Genomic DNA, 19,893 nt, shown 5'->3' with positions numbered 1-19,893 from the left:
GTGTTTATAGGGTCAGACTGGTGAGCCCTATTTGAAAAAGAAAGAAGAAAAGAAGAAAGAAAAAAATTAAAAATTAAATTGTGGTGTTCAACAAAGAAGTTAAATGGTGTTTTTCCTCCTCGTAGGTGCCGGACCTGGTGAATGCCAATGGCCCAGTGACGCCAGCTCTCCCACTGCCAGCCGCTGACACCACCAACACCGGACCGGGAGCCACCGCAGCCTCCGGCCTCAGCTTCAGGGCAAGAACCGGGTCACGATCCAGCCCCAAAACAGGAGCCCGCCTGCAGAACGGGTCCAAGCCCGGCGCTGCGGAGGCCGCTAGTGGGAGTCCGACAGCAGCGGGCGGGCCGGTCCAGGCTAAGCAGAACCAGAATAAAGAGCAGGCAGAGAAGAAGAACCAGGCCATCAACCAGCTGAGGAGGCTGCTGGTCCAGGGGAATAAGAGAGTCGAGGCTCTGGCCACGGTCATCCAGCACGTCTTCTCTGAGGTATTTACTCCTGCTTTATTTTCCACCTCTCACTGTGGGAAGATGTTACATGTTGTCTCCAGGTGGACAGATTAGATTAATCCAGATGACGGCTCTAGTTTCTTATTGATTTGACTGTTGGTGGTGATATTGTTGCTGCCGTTGAGGTGTTTGATGGCTGTTTTCAGCAGGAGGAATCTGTAGGCAGGCCACGACCATGCAGGAATCTGCACCCTTGCTGCTCTATTTACTCCACATGTGTGTGTGATTGACCACTGTGCAAATTCACAGCAGTCAGGCAGGTGTTTTCAGGGAGAATAAATGGGATGGCACTGGCCCACCTAAAAAAAAAAAAAGATTTCAAAACTCAAGATGTGAAGCTTGGCCAAGGAATTTGGCATGTGAGCAGCATGAAATGGCAACAAGAGGTTACTGTGAAAATATTTTATGATTTTAAAGGAGGGCTTCCAGTTGATGAACACACCCTCCTCCCTCTGGCCATTTTAGAGTTACACCGCCCGTGGTTAACAATATCTATGATTGGCAGATAATGTACTAACTATACAAAATCTAGCATCTGCTCAGCTAATCATCCCTGTCCTCTTGTAAACATCTGATTGGTGCACTAGCTAATGTATCTAGTAAAGAACTGCATTGGCAGTGGCTACCTGTCACATGTTAACATTAGCACTGGTTACTTTGCTAAATTAGCTAATAAGACCAACTGAATGTGATGTAAAACCATGCAGGAAAAACTGAATATATGTCATGATGAACTATGAAGCACTGTAATTCACTGGTGTGGATTGTGAAAATGGAGAAAGACAAAGGTTAAACCATAGTATTATCATGGTTCATAAAACCGTGTTTTTCTTTTCACCACAGCAGTAAAACCATAGTCGAGATACAACAGTGGTGTAGATAAATAGTGGTTGAACCATAGTATAACCATGGTTTGCAAACCATGTTTTTTTCTCTGCCAGAAACCCATTGTTACCATAATTAACTCTAATCTCCTTACCGTGGTAAAACCATGGTTGAGGTTGAGTTGTTGCTGCTGAGCACACACTCACACACACATGGTGTTATGGAGAAAGTTTTGCAGCCGTGTTATCTGCTGCATCCCATCAGAGCCACTAGAACCACCGCCTTTAAATTATAACAAGTGTTCCAGTGATTCATGTGCTTGGAGAAAAATGCATATTAAACCACCGGACGTCCCTTTAGGGCCACATCCTTACCGTAATTCTACTAAGTGATGTGCCTTGAAAAAGACCAAATGACACAGGAGTAAATGAGCCAACTAACTAACAAACACACACTTACTGAGTGCTGCTCTGTTCAGGCGCTACTGATAACACTTTTGCCAAGTAAGGTGCTTGTGCAGAGTTTGAGCCCACCCAGTGCAGCTTCAAGGGGTTAAATAAGGGGAAATGATTAGTTATCTGCCACCATCCTTCCCCTCTTTGCTAAATGTGAGCAAACCACCCACCGTCTGTAATTATAGCTTCAGTCAGCCGTTGTTGGTGATACAGCCGTGCTGCTGTTTAGGGTGTTGACTGAGATCGGTGGAGATGCTTGGAGAGGCGGAGACGAGTAATGTCTGTTTTCAGTCGGAAACATCTCGGCAGCAGGGAGAGGCTTGTCTGAGTGCACACCCAGCTCCATTAACCACCACAACAACAACAACAACACACGGTGCCACGGATACGCACCGCTGCCTTATCACACGCATGTGTTGATGGACTGATGGGTGTGTGTGTATGTGTGTGTGTGTGCAGTGTGTAGCCGATCTTAAAATGTTTTGAGACAGCCAGATGTCCTCACAGCTATTAGCAACGCAAGCAAGTGTGTGTGTGTGTGTGTGTGTGTGTGTAATAGCTATCTGGTTGTGATTAGATTAACTTACCACTAGCGCCTGTTGTCTGCTGTGATGGTTTTGTTTTTTTAAAGCTCATATACCTTTAATGCTGTGGGTGTGTGTGTGTGTGTGTGTGTGTATGTTATACATCTCTATGGGCTTCATCAACATGCTTCTTCATGTGTGACAGACTTCAGGCTCAGCTGCTCTGTAGCTCAGTGAGGGGCGTTGTTTGTTCATGATATTTTATTTTAATTTAGTTACTTATGTGTTTATTTTATTTTATTTTATTTTAATACACTCTGTCAGAAAACAGGGTACAATAGGAATCCATTTCTGTCCCCCACAGTACAATCTGCACAAATGTGCTGCCTATGGATAATTATTGTACGTCAAGGTAATTATATGTACCTTTTTCAGAGCCAAAAAGGTACATATATGTGTTCCCAAGCAGTAAAAGGTACATATATGTTCCCATGCAGTAACAGGTATACACACTATATGTACAGTTTCCTTTGAATGTTTAAGGTACAGTATCAGGAGACAGTGTTTGTTAGGCTAAATACAATGAATGAATAAATAAATAAATACCTAAATAAATATATAAATTAGGTAAAAAAAAAAAAATTGGTAGATTGGTAGATTTCAACTTGTAGGCTGTGGTTGTGTACCTTGAAATGAAAAGTTTTGGAGATTTGTGGATATGAAATATAGGTAATACAGTTATCCAGTCAGTATTGTAGTTATAAAATAGGAATAAGACTGGACTCTATAAGGTACAAACCACAAGGAGACAGACCTGATGTCAAGGGTTCAACGCTGCACCTAAGAGTGTAATGCCCCAGTGGCAAGCCGCTTTAGCCCTAAAGGTACAATTATGCGCTTTGTTTTCTGCGAGTGAAAATGCACGGAATCCATGAAAAAACGCATTTCTCGCATTTCCCCTTTCGGTGAGTCCGTCCTTAACGTGAACCCTGCGCCGCCTGATTTCGACACTGTTAGCTCAAACATTGTTGATCTCCATGGGGAGTCTGAAGAAAAATAGGATATTACAGCAAAAAAAAAAAAAAACCTTTAAACTCCGTCCTCTTTTCCCACTTTTGTCAAGAGGGGAGGGGGTTCTCACACACCCGCTGCTGACATTAGGTTGTAGTTGTGCGGTGGGCTGTTTCATCAGAGGTTCGAGGTTCTTGATTGGTCCAGACAGGCACCAGGATGTGTCGATCACAGAATCCCGGACACGGATAGGCTGCTGGGTAAATATTTGCTCTTTGATTACCAGACTCCTGATTTTGTGTGTGCAGTGTGAAATGCTATGTAAAATTAAAGCTGACACTTACACACACTGACACACTCACGCAGACAGACAGGTGGATGCAGGTTTCCCCTGTGCTGGGCGGGGCTCTCGGAGTCGGACAGGTCAGCTGATGAAGGCGTCTGGGCAGCGACCCAGCCAACACAGATGGTCGAAACATTTTCGGTCCAAGGACTAAATGGGTCAAAAAAAAGTCAGCCGTGCTCCACTGACCGTCGTGCAGCTCAGCACTGAATGTGGTCTTCCTTTCCACTGTGAGTGTGTCTGCACGTGTGTGTGTGTTTTGTGTACCTGTGTCTATGCATGCATGTTTGTGCGTTCCTCCCCGTTGCCCACAGCTGTGTTTAATCTGTTCCCTCTCTCACCGAGTCTTTCCACTGAACTGATAATGATTTTGACTCAAGAACACAGACCTGCATGCCCACAGGTGTTTTTTTTGGGCCCCAGGTGTCATTACACACACACTCACACACTCTTAAGTGGTTTGTGTCACTGTACAGGTTTGGCTTGTTTGGTGCAGCTTCCAGTAAATTTTAACCAAGTTCTTGTATATGCTTCATATAATGAAAGACTGTGGTCACATGTAGCTGACCATCACTCTCTCCTCTGCTTTTTTCATAAGAGTTACAGCTATGTTACTTTTTTTTTTTTTTTTTTTTTAAGATTTGCAAGATACAGGACAAAAAGCCTGTGTAATTTAGTCTATTTTTAATTAAAAAAAAAAAAAAAGGTAATAAAAATATCCACCTGATTTTGTGGTTCATGTACTCAAATACCACTTGATGAGAAAATAATAAAGCAAGAAGTTTTTTGTAAACTGCACTATAAAAGCAAAATATCTCAGAATTGAAAATCTCTCTCTCTCTCTCTCTCTCTCACACACACACACACACACATGCACGCACGCGCACACACACACACACATGTTCACACAAGGTGACCCTTTTACTATCAACAGAGGACAAGCAAACAACCCTCAAAATTGAAAAGTGAGATGTGTTGTATCCTTGTAGAGAAATTTTGACCATTCGAATTTGAGATAATGTTAAGTACACATGCATTCACTTAGACACACACACACACACACACACACCTGCCTCTACTGAGTGTCTGAGTGTGCTGGCTGTTATCAGTCAACGTTTTTCTCTCTGAGGGAAAGTAACCCATTATCTCTAGCGTAACCTGTTATCAGCACTCAGAGATAATAACCTTGCACACATGTGTATGTGTGTGTGTGTGTGTGTGTGCGTTACATAACTCTCCAGCACAAGCTCCTTGAATATGGAACTGCTTAAAACGCTTTTGTCTTGAAAAACATTTACCCAAGTGCCCCATTTAATGTGACCTTTTACTGCAGAATGAAAGCGTGCAGTTGTGACTAGTGAAAGACGGAGTGTGTGTGTGTGTGTGTGTGTGTTTTCATGCTGTAAGAACGACAGGTGCTTCACGGTGGAGGATCTCCTGTGAGTGAGTTATTGATCAGATGGATGGAGCGGGGGAGAGGAGAGGTGAAGGGGAAGTGATGGATGGAGGGAGAGGGAGGGGTTGAGGAATGCAGCAGCTGCAGCTGAAATCCTTGAGCTCTCTGGTTCTGTGTGTGTGTGTGTGTGTGTGTGTGTGTGTGTGTGTGTGTGTGTGTGCGCGCTCGAGCCCATCTGAGATAATACGTTCTTATCTAAAGCATGAATGCCGGTGCTATCTCGGCTGTCCTGTACATTTTGAAGACGGAGGTGTTTGGTGAATATAAACTCACCACACAATCCACTAATGGGGCAAAGGGGGCGGGGCCAGTGTTTGGGTGGGCGGGGTTATCAGCTCTCTCATCACTCTTAAACTGGAAGTTATCTCCACTGCATCTGTCACTGCCAGTGTCTCATGAATTTGAATTAAAAGCCTTTCAGAGAGAAGCATGTTAGAGATCATTTCTCGCCAAGTGCGGCTTTACCATCTATTTCCTTTTTATCCAGTTTTATTAACTCTTGTTATAAACTTTGCTTTTTATAGGTGCTACGTAAATAAAAGATGCCGTTTACGGTTACACGAGGCACCACTCACCTTTCCAGCATAGCATCATGGCGGATACTGGCACAGTATTCCCAGCTTACATGTTGTTTTTCCATTTTTCTGGCCAGTTTGTTTACCAACAACATCGGCATCAGGATGATAAACCAACAAGTCAACAAGCCAACCAGCCACTTTTATTCACCAACTTGGCAGCTTTTTGATGCTTAAGGTCTAGCTTTTGATGATACTGTTTAAATTTAGTTCTAAGATAAATGGATATGTTTTATTTATAAGAGATAAGATAAGATAAGATATTCCTTTATTAGTCCCACAGTGGGGAAATTTCCAGCATTACAGCAGCAAAGTGGATAGAAAAATATGAAGCAAATTTACATTATAAACAGATGTAATAGAAGCAAGCAATATAAACACTATAAACAAAGAATATAGAAAAAATAGAAATATGAACAATTAAACAGCAGAAAATAACCCAAACATAAATAACCTGAAATATGCATTTTCCCGTTTTTTATAATTGTCATAGAGAGGATTTCTTGACAGCAATCTTTCCCAAACATTGGGGCAACTGGAGCCAAACCAGGAAGTCACATGCGTCGCTGATGGCCACATTTTTTCTCTTCTCCAGCTGCAACACATAATTAAAATTGAAAACAAGGCTACACTATATCAAGAGAACGCTGCATAGTGGCTCTTTAACGCACTATCTGTCTCTCTCTCTCGGTTGCAAATAATATATGTTGTGTTGAACCGGAGGTAGACACACACCGAATTATGTTGAAAATGACACTTCCCTATTTAGAGAGCAGGCGAGGTTTTGCGGTGGAGTTTGAGAGGAACGAGAGGCAGAAAGACAGAGACAAATGCTACCCTGAATCTGAAAAATGCGTTCCAGATTTTTCTCTTTCTCTCCGATGTTGTGAAACTTCCAGTAGCGCTCCTTGAAGAGGTAAAGACTATCTCGCTGGGAAGTTTGTCTCAGCTTAATAAACACTCAAAAATCACCGCTGACTAATGTTCATATCTGATTTTTGTTTTGGCCTAATAGCAGCCAAATGTGCCACAATGCGCTGCCTAACCTCTGCAGTTTGATTTCTTTCATTGACACCAGGTGAAGTCTTGTTTTCACTGTGTTTTATATTTTACTTCTGCATCTTAATAATGTTTCTCTTAGCTTAATTTCATCCACCCTTTAAACTTTGAAGCTTTAAGGGAAATTTAAGGGAAAATCAAAGTTGGAAAAAAAACATTTTTTTTCCCATATTTGCAACAATGGCACATACATATTGTGTAACTTCACTGAAGCTACATCACACTTTAGGCTATATTGAGTGAAATAATAATAATAATAATAATAATAATAATAATAATAATAATAAATTTTATTTAAAGGCGCCTTTCTTGGCACTCAAGGTCACCGTACAGAACACATTTAAAAACAGCAGAAAGAGGCAGAGAAATCCACCAAAAACAAGAAATATCCAAAAACAAGATGTCACGGTTTTATGGCTGCACCTTTACAGCAAATAGGAAAATATCTGAGTCACATGTGCATCGTTTTGTAGACGTTTCCCTGTTTTTCTGCAACATAGAATTCAACAGAATTCAAAATAAAGTTCTGTGGGTTGGAATAAAGCTTAACCATGCAGCATGTAGTTGTAATGACAAAAAAAAAAAAAAAACTAAATGGAAGGAGAGTGAGGACGAAAAAATACTGAAAATGAAGTTTTGTGTGTAAATTCCAGCTATAAAGGGACGAGTGGAAAGACATTAAGACTGAAGAAATGAAGGAGATAATAAAAAAAATAACTCTGCCCCTCACATTCCATTATACAACATGTGGGCCGTCTGACAGAGGAGGGAAGGAGGGAGGAGTGACAGGGAGGAGGAGGAGGAGGAGGAGACGCAGAGAGGGAGGAGGGAGGATAAGGGAGGTCTGTGGTTCACAGGTAGAGAGTGGGAGGAGTGGAAGTGGGAGAGCGAGCGGTCAGTGTGAGGGAGGGAGCGTGTGTCTCATTCTGGAGGAGGGCAGAGAGAGAGAGAGAGCGTGTGTTTTGTGGTGTGTGTGTGATAGAGTGAGGGAGAGAATCAGTGAGAGAGAACACACAGTTTACTCTGTGTGTGTGTGTGTGTGTGTGTGTGTGTGTGAATCCTGGAAGGAATATGGAGGGACAATAGACAAGTAGGGAATTAAATGTGAGAGCGTGGAGGCTTAGTTTTAAGTGTGTGTGTGTGTGATTTGTGTGTGCATATGAGAGTGAGAGTGTGTGTCGGTTCTACCCAGCATGGGCGCCTCGGCCAGCAAAGCCCACCTCAAGACCCCTCCTCTGAGCCACAAGAAGAAACGCAAGGTGTGTGTGTGTGTGTGTGTGTGTGTGTGTGTGTGTGTGTGTGTGTGTGTGTCTACCGCCGCTCTGCCTCTTCCTGTCGCCTTTCTAACATTTGTCTGGTTTCTCTCTTTCTACTAACCTGCTGCTCTCCCCTTTCTTTCTCTTGACAAACGTTTCTCTTTATCCATGTTGTTTCTTTGTCACTCAGTAAAACGACAGATTGTGTAATTCCTAGAATATCATGACATGTAAAAAGGGAATATCAGAGATTTTCTACAGGAATACATTTTCTGACTTGTTTCGTGTTCGGTATTCAGCGGCTGCTCTGTGTGCTGCTTCACAAAACCTTTTTTTAGGTTATGGAAACACTCCTACTCAGTTATGTAAGGTCACGGAAAACTTTTTGTACATGATTTAACGTTCAGCGCTCACTGACAACCCCGAGCTCTTTCATGTGTTTTTTTTTTTCCTCATTATCTCTCTCTCTCTCTCTCCTTATCGCTCCGGTTTTTTTTTTACAACTCAGTTTTTTTCCCTCGTCCTCTCGCTCTTGTTTAAAATAGCGCTCCGCTTCTCTCCCATATTTCTCCGGCGTGGGACGCCCCGGCTGACAGAAATATTTGGCCGTTGTCACGAGGCTGTATTTCTTTTTGTCTTTATTTTCTGTTTTTCAATGCCTTTGTTCCTTTTTTTTTTCTATTTCCCTTTTCTCGCTCTTTGTGTCCTCTCCTCTGTCTGCTCTTTCACTTACTGACCCCTCAAACAACAGATGGGCTTTATGACTCTGTGTGAGTGTGTGTGTGTGTGTGTGTGTCAGTGTTTCTGTGTGTCTTTGAAAACGAGAAAGGGAGAGTTCAAGCACTTGTTTTCCGTTGTACATTCCACTATTCCTGCTGTTAAGACACTAGTATTGTGTGTGTGTGTGTGTGTGTGTGTGTGTGTGTGTGTGTGTGTGTGTGCGCGCGCTCTGGTAACTCATTCAAATGTGGATCTATAGGATTGGAGTCTTTTCTGTTTCAAAGTACAGCTGGGCGCAAATCAAATTGTTAGTCCACGTATTTATGACTGTGTGTGTGTGTGTGTGTGTGTGTGTGTGTGTGTGTGTGTGTGTGTGTGTGTTCCAGGGTGTAACCTTGTAGTATAGACAGACAGTGAGACAGTAGTTGTGTGTGTGATGATTAATGTGAAAAGTGTGACGTAGTGACAGGATTCATGTCTGATACAGTCACCTTCACAGTGTGAGTGTGTGGCAGAGAGATGAATAGGAGATATGCAGTAGGGTTTTCTTAAGTGTGTTTGTGTTTGCGTGTGTGTGTGTGTTTTACTGTCTCTAGGCTTGCCTTTAAAACAAGTGACTGTATTCGTTTAACATAACAATGTGTTCCAGTTAGGCTGCTGGATGCTGGTTTGCAGAGATGTGATATTTCAGGTTTAGGGTTAGGGGTGAGCCCGTCTTACAGTCGGAGCCTTTAGCGAGCGTCTTCACGGGGCCGATGCACGGATCTGCAGCGCCCAGGAATGTACTGAAGGAGTTTGGTCATTTCCACATCTTGTTAAGTTTCAAAAATTTCACCAAAAAGTGTGCAAAGGAATGGGAAAATACTGATTTTTCTGCCCACTTACACACGTGATTAAACATTTCCTCTGTTTTTAAACCTCATTTCACACTTACACACCTTCTAGGGGAACGACAATGATCTGTGTAAATCACCAAAACCTTAAAATCAAGAAATTTAAAACCTTAAAATCAAGAAATTTAAAACCCTGGATTGGCAGTTCACATTGTTTTTGCCTGCTGTTTTGCGGTTTGTTGTTGTATTTTTGTTATTCTGCAGCTAATTAGTCAAAAGTGAATCTAGTCGTGTCACAGAGAAATATTCTGAGCATAGCTGCCATGGCATTTTTAAGAAAAAAATGTAATAATAATAATAATAATAATAATAATAATAATTTTATTTGTCACACACTTTACATTTAACAATCTCAAAGTGCTACAGAGGAGAAAGAAGAAAGATTAAAGGATCAATGAAATGTTAAAAGGATTAAGAGAACAATAAAACACACATGAGCTGCTACGCTACAGTGTCAACCCTTAAAAATAAAACAGCAAAGGTGTCTGGAGATTCACTAGGTTGCAGCAGGTTAAATAAACAAACGGGGAGAAATGCAGCACAGAAGAGGGAGAACTCGCTTTCTTTCTCGCTTTAGTGTGGAAATCGTATTTTGAAAAGTGAAACTATGTCAAATGTTTTGAAATTGCAGCGGCGCAGGGAGCAGCAACCTGTTTTGCACTCGTTCAGACGTTCAGACATTCCTCCCCCGCTGCTGTGACAGTACAGGCCTCGGGCTTTTGTAACACTGACACTCAGCCCAGTGACCAGTGAGCTCCATTCACACTCTAATCATCAGGGAATCACCAGCTCCTCTTCCTGCCGTGTTGCATTCCTGCTCATGAGCCCGCTTCTCGTACAACAGCCGGCCTTTTATAATAACTTCCCCGTTGCGTTTCCCTCAGCTGTCTCCTGCTCCTGAGTGTGACTTACTGAAACTTTTCTCCCAAATCTCTCTCTCTGCAGCGCGAGGACGCCTTGAAGCAGAAGAAGGAGCTGTCGCTGGAGCTGGCAAATCTCAGAGAAGAGCTGGGTGAGAGACGCTTTAGAAGCACCAGCAGTATTTTCATACACACACACACACACACACACACACACACTCTTTCCCTTTCTCCCTTTTGCATACGACACATGCATAATGAGACTTATCAGGGACGGGTCAACTGCCATTCAAAACACATTCTCCGGGTGCTGTTGTGTTGTTGTTGTGCAGCTGTGCTCCATTCTCACAGCCCAAGGCAAGGAAAGCCTACAGCACAGGTCATGACATGTCAAAGTGTGTGTGCGTGTGTGTCTGTGTGTGTATGTACATTTGTGCTTTTCTGCGGCTTTGCATGTAAATGACATCTGCGGCATCCTTACAAGGCGCTGCAGGTATAATTTTAACATCAGTGACTCATCGGTAAAATTCATTTAAAGACCTTAGTAACGCATCACCGTGAAGGAGACAAGAGCATCGCTGACGAGATCGGTCTCTACGCTGCATTTCACGCCGTGTGCTGCCGGCTTGGATTTGGAGGGATTTCTGCCAGATTGCTTAATGACGCAGATTCGGAAGAGGGTGTTGTTCTTCGAGCGTGAACACACGCTAAATTAAAAAAAAACACAGGTCTTTAAAACAGGTGGGGGTCGACGAAGACGAGTCACAACAGCTTCTTGGTGACGGCAAGCGAAGGAGGAGTTTGTCATGTAAATGGAGTCTTAAAGGAATACTCCAACATTTTGGGCCCAGTACGCTTTTTCTGACTTAGCCAGACTGAAACAAGCTGTTCGGTGGTTTGGTTCCCTATGGGGGAGCGTTTCGTGTTCGCTTAGCATAAATCCTTGAATCCTTGAAATCCTTGATCGTCTGTCAGGCGTGTTTTGCAAATACACATGAAGCATTGAGTAAACAAGACAGCCTCCAAGTTGCTGTAAGGTCTATTTTTTTTTTTTCACTTTGATGGATCCACGCTAACAATTCCCATAGGTTTCCAGTCTTTATGCTAAGCTAACATGAAATGCTAAAAATAGGAACCAAACCACTGAACTTGTCTCAGTCTGGGTAACTTGGAAAAGGCGTGTTTTGCCCAAAACATTGGAGTACTCTTTTAAGACTAGATTTCCGATGAATGTCTTTGATGAGCTTCTTTTCATCATCAGGAAGCTGTTATGACTCGTCTGTTTTGATGTTTAATATACACTACTCACAAAAAGTTAGGGATATTCAGCTTTTGGGTGAAATTTCACGATGAACCTAAAATGCATTACAACCTTTCCAGGTGAACTTAATGTGACCTTCTGTAAACTTTTGAATGCACATGTCCAACTGTTCAATGTTTCAGTACTTTTTGCACAAGTTGCTGTTCTCTAACAAGGAGCTTAACAGCAAAATTCACATCAGGTCTTTGATGCTCCAGCTCATCGAGGTCGTATCATTAGGGAACGGCTGCTGGAGACTGGGGTACCTCAAATGGAGTGGCCTGCACTTTCTCAGACCTGAATCCCATAGAAAACCTATGGGATCAGCTGAGTCGCCGTGTAGAGGCTCAGAGCTCTGTACCCCAGAACCTCAATGTCCTGAGGGCCGCCCTTCAAGAAGAGTGGGATGCCATGCCTCAGCAGACAATAAGTCGACTTGTGAACAGCATGAGACGTCGTTGTCAAGCTGTAATTGATGCTCAAGGGCACATGACAAGTTATTGACACTGACATTTTTTGTTGTGGTATATCCACCACTGTTGTTGGCTTTTGTTTCAAGAAATTGTTTGAGATGAGGAAATCACCAGTGTATGCTTCTACTTAAATGCCCTACTTTCATGATATAATATCACTGTAGCGTGAACTTTTTATATTTTCCATAAATTTCACCCAAAAGCCAAATATCCCTAACTTTTTGTGAGTAGTGTACCTTTAAGATCCACCAGTCGGTATTAATAATGCTGCGTTTCTGCTTAAGATGGACAGAACAGACGCTTCACATCTGTCACTCGACCACTGACCTTCAGAATCCCCTCGAGTGAAGTCAAAAGACAGAATAACCTGCGTGGTTCAGGATTATCTGATGAGCAACATTGACACAACAATAGATGATCCGTCCACAGAACACAAGCTGTCAGCTGGCACAACAAGGAATAGTTCAGAAAAGTGTTTTTGTTCCTCTTTGAGGTGTGTTACACAACAGTTATGCAGTGTCTGGCAGCCCGCCATTTAACTGTCAGTGAGAGTGCACGGCTCTAATCCTGATGGTCACACACACACACACACACACACACACACACACACACACAGCGTGTTTACTGGGTAAGGAGGGAGGATACAGTAGTTATGAGAGGCAGGAGCAAGTGAGAGCACAGACTACATACCATGCAGTTATATTTGATACCAGCGCTTCTGTAAGTGGGATCCACAAGCCCCCAGCAGGCGAGGAAGACTTTAATTTTATTAAGCGATTTAATCCCCCTAGCAATTATCCTAATTACAAATTGTGTAATAGCGACGTTTCTAATAGCTTCAAATCTCCCCACTTTTATCTCCTCATGTAGAGAGTTGGCTGTCTGCAACTCAATACCAAATCAGCAACAACTTAAATCCTCCAGTCGGGATCCCCCGGATTAAATCTCAGCACCAGAGGGTCCCTGCTTTGTGTTTGTGCCGACTCGGGGGTTTGTGGCATGAAAACATGTAGAGAATCACACGTTTACAGTTTATACCAACCAGTGTCATCACAGCAAAGCCAGTGCTGCATTAGCCTCCATGCATCATGCAGCATTAATATGCTGTAGCCATTAGGCCTGCAGCTAATGGTTGTTTTCTTTTTCGGTTAATCTCTCGATCGATCTGTTGATGATTTGTTCAATTAACTGGCTGATCATTTCATGGATAAAATATTTAAAATAACGATAAATGGCCATCAAAGGTTTCCAGAGTCCAAAGTGAAGCTGCAAGCAGTGTTATTTCATAAATGATCTATTCTGAGCAATATAGTGTGTGTGTGTGTGTGTGTGTGTGTGTGTGTGTGTGTGTGTGTGTGTGTGTGTGTGTGTGTGTGGCCAGTTGTTGGGAGTGTGTGTCGTGACAACAGCAGCTCTGCCAGCCTCGGCAGGTGGCTGGGCTGATACAGCAGCCTCATAACAGATCACACACACACACACACACACTCATGAGATGAAGTGTATATGTGTGCAGACATGGGTACACACACACACACACACACACACACACACACACACACACACACACACACACACACACACATCCACTCTGAATGGCATCTTTTGTTTGGCTTCTATATATGCACTCACAAGCCTCTCTCCACTCCACATGCCCAAGTGTACACACACACACACACACACACACACACACACACACACACACACACACACACACACACACACGCAGAGACAAACATCAATAGGTCCAAGCTTGCACTGCAACACTGCAGCATATGGCAGATATCCTCGACCCCACGACTGTATAAACACAGCACTGTCTAACACACTAAATGACACACACACACACACACACACACACACACATACACACACACACACACACACACACTCACAGTAGAGGAGAAGCCCTCTGAAAGCATTTTTCTGTTCAGAATTATTCCATTTCCTCTCTCTCTCTCTCTCTCTCTCTCTCTCTCTCTCTCTCTCTCTCTCCACTTTCCCTCCCTCCATCATATTCAGCAGCAGCCACTATAATCTTTTCTTTTACTGTGTGTTTGACCTTTGGCTCATCTCTTTGCACACAGGACTGAGGAATGTGAGTGATGTATAGATCCCTGCTGTCACCACACACACACACACACACACACACACACACACACACACACACACACACACCCCTCTGCCTATTAAACCTGCATACCTTCTAAGTCAAACTCTGAGCAGGACAAGCAAGTTTCTTTTCCATCAAATAATAATGTGTTATTGTGTGTTAATAGTTTTCCAGGGGAGACTTTCTGTGCGAGTCTAGAAGCTGAACCATTATAAACAGGTTAGAGCAGCATTTCTGCCCATGTGGTATGGATGGCATGAAATACACAGCACACACTGTTATAAATAGCATTAAACAGATGTAAGAGTCATTTGAGGAGAGCATCTTGAGGGGAAAAAAACAAAGTACCGCTTTTCTGCAAAAGCAAAAACAACTGATTTTATTAAAGTAGTGATCTGTGAAATTTGGAAAATGCTTACTTTAAGTAGATTAAAGGGAACACAGTCGGGTTAAATACACTGATTGAAACTAAACTGTTTGCCTCAACAGGTTAAAGTCACTTCTTACATGATCGCTCTGTGCTTATGTAAGAGGCCGGTGTTTCCTGAGGCACTGTAAACCTAAACATGTGGTGGGTGGGGTGTCACCTTTGACCTTTTTATTGGTTTGACTTTTATTTTGCCCTGTCAACAAGTTGCCCTGACTTGTGACAAGCGGAAGGTAAACTGAACCCTGACCAGCCAAAAGTAAAGCTACATGATGTGGATGTGAGTTTGGCTCGTTAGATTCTCATCTTAGGTTCAGACAGGAGGCGCTTGTATCGGTTTTATCACTTGAAAAATTGGCAAAATCATGTCATGATCACACTCAGACAACCCCCAAAGTCCCAAATCTTTTCTAAACTTTTCGATCAGATGTCATCGGCCACTCTTGCTGGTCACAAATACGTGAATGACATTTTTCGCGCTGTCAGCACAAAGTGGGGAGAGAGAATTACAGGCCTGCTTGAGGCTGGCTCACTCTCACTTCACCACATCTGGTGAATCTCGCTGACTGCTCCGTGCCGCCCAGAGCAAAGTTGCTTCCTTCTTGCTCCAGCTGTCTCGGTCCATTGACCATGCAATTAGTCCATCCATCCACCCATCTGCCAGCTCCTCCTGTGGGACCACACAGTGTTCCCACCAGGCCAGCTGGGATATGTCCTCCCCCCCTTTCCCTGCGTCTCCTGTCTGCGAGCTCTGCCCAGAACATCACCTCAGGGAGGCACCTGGGAGGCATCCTGATTAGATGTCCTAACCAGAGCTTAACTCAGTTTCATGCCGAGCCTGAACCTTCGCCTCATGAAGTCTGAGGGAAAAGCAGCTTTGTGACTAACAGAAAAGTAAAAATAGGCTTTAATGAATTTGTCTGCTAGACAATGATTTCACCACAAACAACATTTTCCCCTTTATTCCCCCTTGAGAGACAAGAGCAGAGGAGTTTCATTCCCGGCGGAGTCAAGAGGACCAGTTCTAATAAATTAGCCTGCTGTCTACAACTAATAGTCTAAATTTAGAGCCACTGATAGACAGTGTCGCTCATCGAGTGGGCCAATGGGTGCTGAGAGTCTCATGATTATAAACAAACAAACCCAGATTCATTTGTCGATTCCCATTCCACTCTACCCTCTCTCATGAACAAGACCTTGAGATATCTGAACTAGGAACTTTCCCCCGGACAGACCCACGGCCTCAGACTTGGAGGTGCTGACCTTCATCCCCGTCGCTTCACACTCGGCTGCGGACACTCCCTGCGCATGTGTCATCCACAAATAGCCGCATACATTATACGTCTTCTCTAAATTTACTTTTGCTTTCTGCCTGAACGTGGAGTTGGTTTGTCCTCTTTGTTCCCTCATGGCACCATAAAAGACCTCCCTGTCAGCGGACATTTTATTTAGGTTACTGAGGAGGAGAGGGGGCTCGCTCCTGAAATGATGTCATCATTCCACGCTACCACCTGCTGTCGCACACTTTCACACTTTCGCATACACACACACACACATAGACATAGAGTTTATGATATGTGCTCTATAATAAAGGGCAGGCTTGTGTCTAAGCTGGCCACAGCTGTCGGCCTTGTGTCTCCGTGCAGTCACACTGATGCCAGAGTGCGCTCAGATGGAAATGACAGCTGTCACTACAGCCACTTGTTACTATAAAGTGATATTGTGGTACGGTATTATGGTAATCACATTTGTTCACCAAGTGTATTGCATGAGGAGCACATGAAGTTTTCTGGAGGACTGTTGTAGGACGGTATCAAAAATGAGAAAATGAGAACTTGACGCAGCCAAATGATACGTAAAACACATAAATCTGGCGTTTTTGTGTAGGGGACTGGTAGAATTTGCACGAAATATGTGATAGGCATGTGGTTGTTCACCTGAATTAGTAGCAAAAATAAAACTGGCTCCATTAGCTCTATTAAATTCATGATATTTAATTTAAAATGTTATGAATCTCCAGGCTAGACTGTAAAATAAAAGCCACAATCTTTCCACTAAAAAGCCAGTCCTCTTCCTTTACTAATAATAATGCTGGTGACCTGATATCATTCGGCGTAGTGTAATATATATATATAGATGATTTTGATGGTTTTTGTCATCAGTTATCAAGTAAATCTGACTTGCAGGTCAGTATCCCAAAAATGTAATGTATTCAAAGTTTGGGTTAGAAACATGATTATAAGTAGTTTCGCTTTCAGTTTTTTTTTTTTTTTTTTTTTTAAGTATCAACCTGTAACTAATAAGCAGTGAATCCAAAGATTATCCGTAATTGTTTTATTGCTCATGTGGATTTGTTCCCAGATATTTCACATTCACAGATTTCCTAAATCAGTACGGCATGTGATGATTGGCAGGGAGAAAGAAAGAGAAGCATGCGTGTGCTTGTAGGAGGAGAAATTAGTCATGAGAGGAGTGAACGCCGCTGCATACCTCCGAGCTGACTTGCAGATGTTTTAGGGTTGGAACGCACGTCTGCCATTTGGGTAATTAAACTGGAATGTGGTTGTCAGGGAATGCTGAAGGACACAAATGTACACACACACACACACACACATAAAATCTGCTGTTCATTACCTGTTGAAACCGCGACTCCTCCAGGCATGTCCTATCTTAACATAATTTGCCCTCTTGTCCTTCCTATTGACAGAATATCATGTGAGCTCAACTGTATTGCCGTGCGTGCGCCGGATCTCACACTGTCAAGCGTTTTAAACCGAATCAGGGCAAGATCTGCATCCAAACGCTAACACATTGTTTTTTTTTTTTTGTTTTTTTTTTTACTGACATGTTGTGTAACAAGTGGCCGATTCCCAAATTCTTCACTCCTCTATCTCTTCCACAGAGTTGAGCTTTCCAACAGTCCCACCCAGCAAAAAAATTCATCTCAACCATATATTTAGACTGGTGATAGATCTTTAAAAAAAAAAAAAAAAAAAAAAAAAAAAAAAGGGGGGGGGGGGTTAAATTTTCCAGTGCTGTTTCATGAAACACATTGAGAATATTTTCAAATGACATGGACCATCATCATCATTAATATCAAGAAAACCTGAAGGCTCTTGTAAGATGCTCATTTCCCTCAGACGCATGAAATTATCACAGATACTTTTTCACTGTTAAGACTCAAAATGACATTAAATTAACTCAGATGGACTTTTTTTTTTTTTTTTGCAGTGCTTCAGTATAAAACATTGCTCTTTGTAGCCATGTGCTTGTAAGAGCAGGCTTTAGATTTCCATGGCTTGGCCTGCTTGTGTATTAGTGTTTTGGATTAGGGATCAGGCCAGCAGGAATGTGTTAAGAGATTCACTAAAGCCTGGTTTCTTAAAACTGTGGGTCATGAAACCAAAATGGGTCACAGACCTACTTCTGGTGGGTTTCCACATGACAACAGTAGTAGTATTATGTTTTATGAGTGCTATTCATCATGAGACTGACTCATTTTTCTTGCGGCTAAAATGTTAAAGAAGCTTAGTTTTTTTTTTTTTTTTTTCAAGGCTATAATCATAAGAGGGAATTTGCTCTTGATTGACTTGACTTCGACTTTGTCAAACTGTTGCCATGTTTCTCAACCTGGAGTCCAGGGACTTCCAGGGGACCTTTTACAGGGTTCCAGGGGTCCCCAGCAAAAAAAAAAAAAAAAGAAAAAAGCTCAGTTTAATTTCGCTAATATTTCATTTGAAACTAATGATACTGCAACTAATGAACCACTGACTAATATAAAGTACAAAAAAATAATATTTTCTCTCTTCCTGTCCGCCCAGTCTCGTCGTCTCAGTGCTGTGAGCGTCTGCAGAAGGAGAAGGAGGAGGTTCGTGTCAATTTGGAGGAGGCATTAAAGAGGCTGCAGGAGCAACACCAGGAGGAGCTGGTGCAGCTGGAGGACAGGTAAAGACACTCACCTCTGCTGACGTGCCTTTGAGCTACATACATCCTCCACCTGGGGGATGAGATTTTTCTTTCTCACTTGTATGAAACACTGTTCGTCAGTGTCACCTCACTTTTGATGTAAACATTTTTATTTTATTATTATTTATTTGATGTAACATTTTATTTCATGGATTTACAAGAGGTGAGGATGTACATTAGAATTACAACAACAGATACTTTGATATGGCATATTATAAACTCTAAACATGAAAAACTACAGATAGTGGAGGGTTGGGGAATGAAAGCCTGTATTGATTCCGTTTTATTATATTTTAATATAAACTGTGGCTGTAATTGAATGAATGTTTTGTCTGTTTTGTCTCAGATTGAGGAGTTTTTACCAAACAGAGTGGGACAAAGTCCACCAGACGTACCAAGAAGAGGCTGACAAATGTCGGATGCTGATGGAACAACAGGTCACAACACACACACACACACACACACACGTGCATACACACATTTTATCAAATGTCATGCCCTGTTCACATTACTCCAGTCACTCTTGATGTGCATTTAGCAAGTTGTTGCCCGTTAGTCTTGTTACATTTTTTCCCTCCTACGTCCTTCTCGTAAAATGGTGTTCTTTTATTATGAACTAATTACATAGTTGAACATGAACGGCAGCAACAACAACATCGGCGTACACAGTGCCATGCGACATGGTGTAATACATGGATCTAATTATGCAGTCGTGTGCCGCTATACACTGAAATCTGAGAACTTTCATTGTTATTTTAGAAAGGAACTCGCGTGGACGGTAAAAGAAGGAGCTGGCTCGACTTTTCATCTTCGTCACTCGTTGGCTCTCTGCATGTCAGCCGCTCGGTCTGAGATCATTGAAACACATCAGCCAAAGACGCTGGCAGGAATCTAAACAGGCTATCTAATCAGCCTCTCTGAGTTCAGTGCTGAACATGGCGGCGGCGCCTCCAGAGACGACGCCCCGCCCTCCTCAGGCTGAGCTCTGATTGGTTCAGGGGAGGTCGGTGATGCCATGGAGCGACTCATAAAGCTGTGATTTAGTGGCCCTCTGATCTCATAACCTGCGCTCGCTTTCTCTGTCTCACACACACACACACACACACACAGAGTAATTCGCTCTCATTAGCA

At 42.7% G+C, this 19,893-nt stretch overlaps 1 protein-coding gene across 3 annotated transcripts in view; it reads left to right on the top strand.

Annotated features, from left to right (window-relative positions):
* The window catches only part of mtus1b (microtubule associated tumor suppressor 1b), a 113,291-nt gene that overhangs the window by 85,928 nt on the left and 7,470 nt on the right, over positions 1-19,893 (top strand). For all 3 annotated transcript variants that reach the window (XM_030052971.1, XM_030052954.1, XM_030052962.1), the window contains 4 exons: positions 126-488; positions 10,572-10,638; positions 18,618-18,741; positions 19,109-19,199. In XM_030052971.1, coding sequence (XP_029908831.1) covers positions 126-488; positions 10,572-10,638; positions 18,618-18,741; positions 19,109-19,199 — 645 coding nt within the window. The remainder of the gene's footprint in view (positions 1-125; positions 489-10,571; positions 10,639-18,617; positions 18,742-19,108; positions 19,200-19,893) is intronic.

The sequence above is a fragment of the Myripristis murdjan genome, chromosome 1 (genome assembly GCF_902150065.1).
Source record: "Myripristis murdjan chromosome 1, fMyrMur1.1, whole genome shotgun sequence".
NCBI classification, from domain to species: Eukaryota; Metazoa; Chordata; class Actinopteri; order Holocentriformes; family Holocentridae; genus Myripristis; species Myripristis murdjan.
Note: the sequence above shows the minus strand (reverse complement) of the source record. Positions and strands in the feature narration are given on the sequence as shown.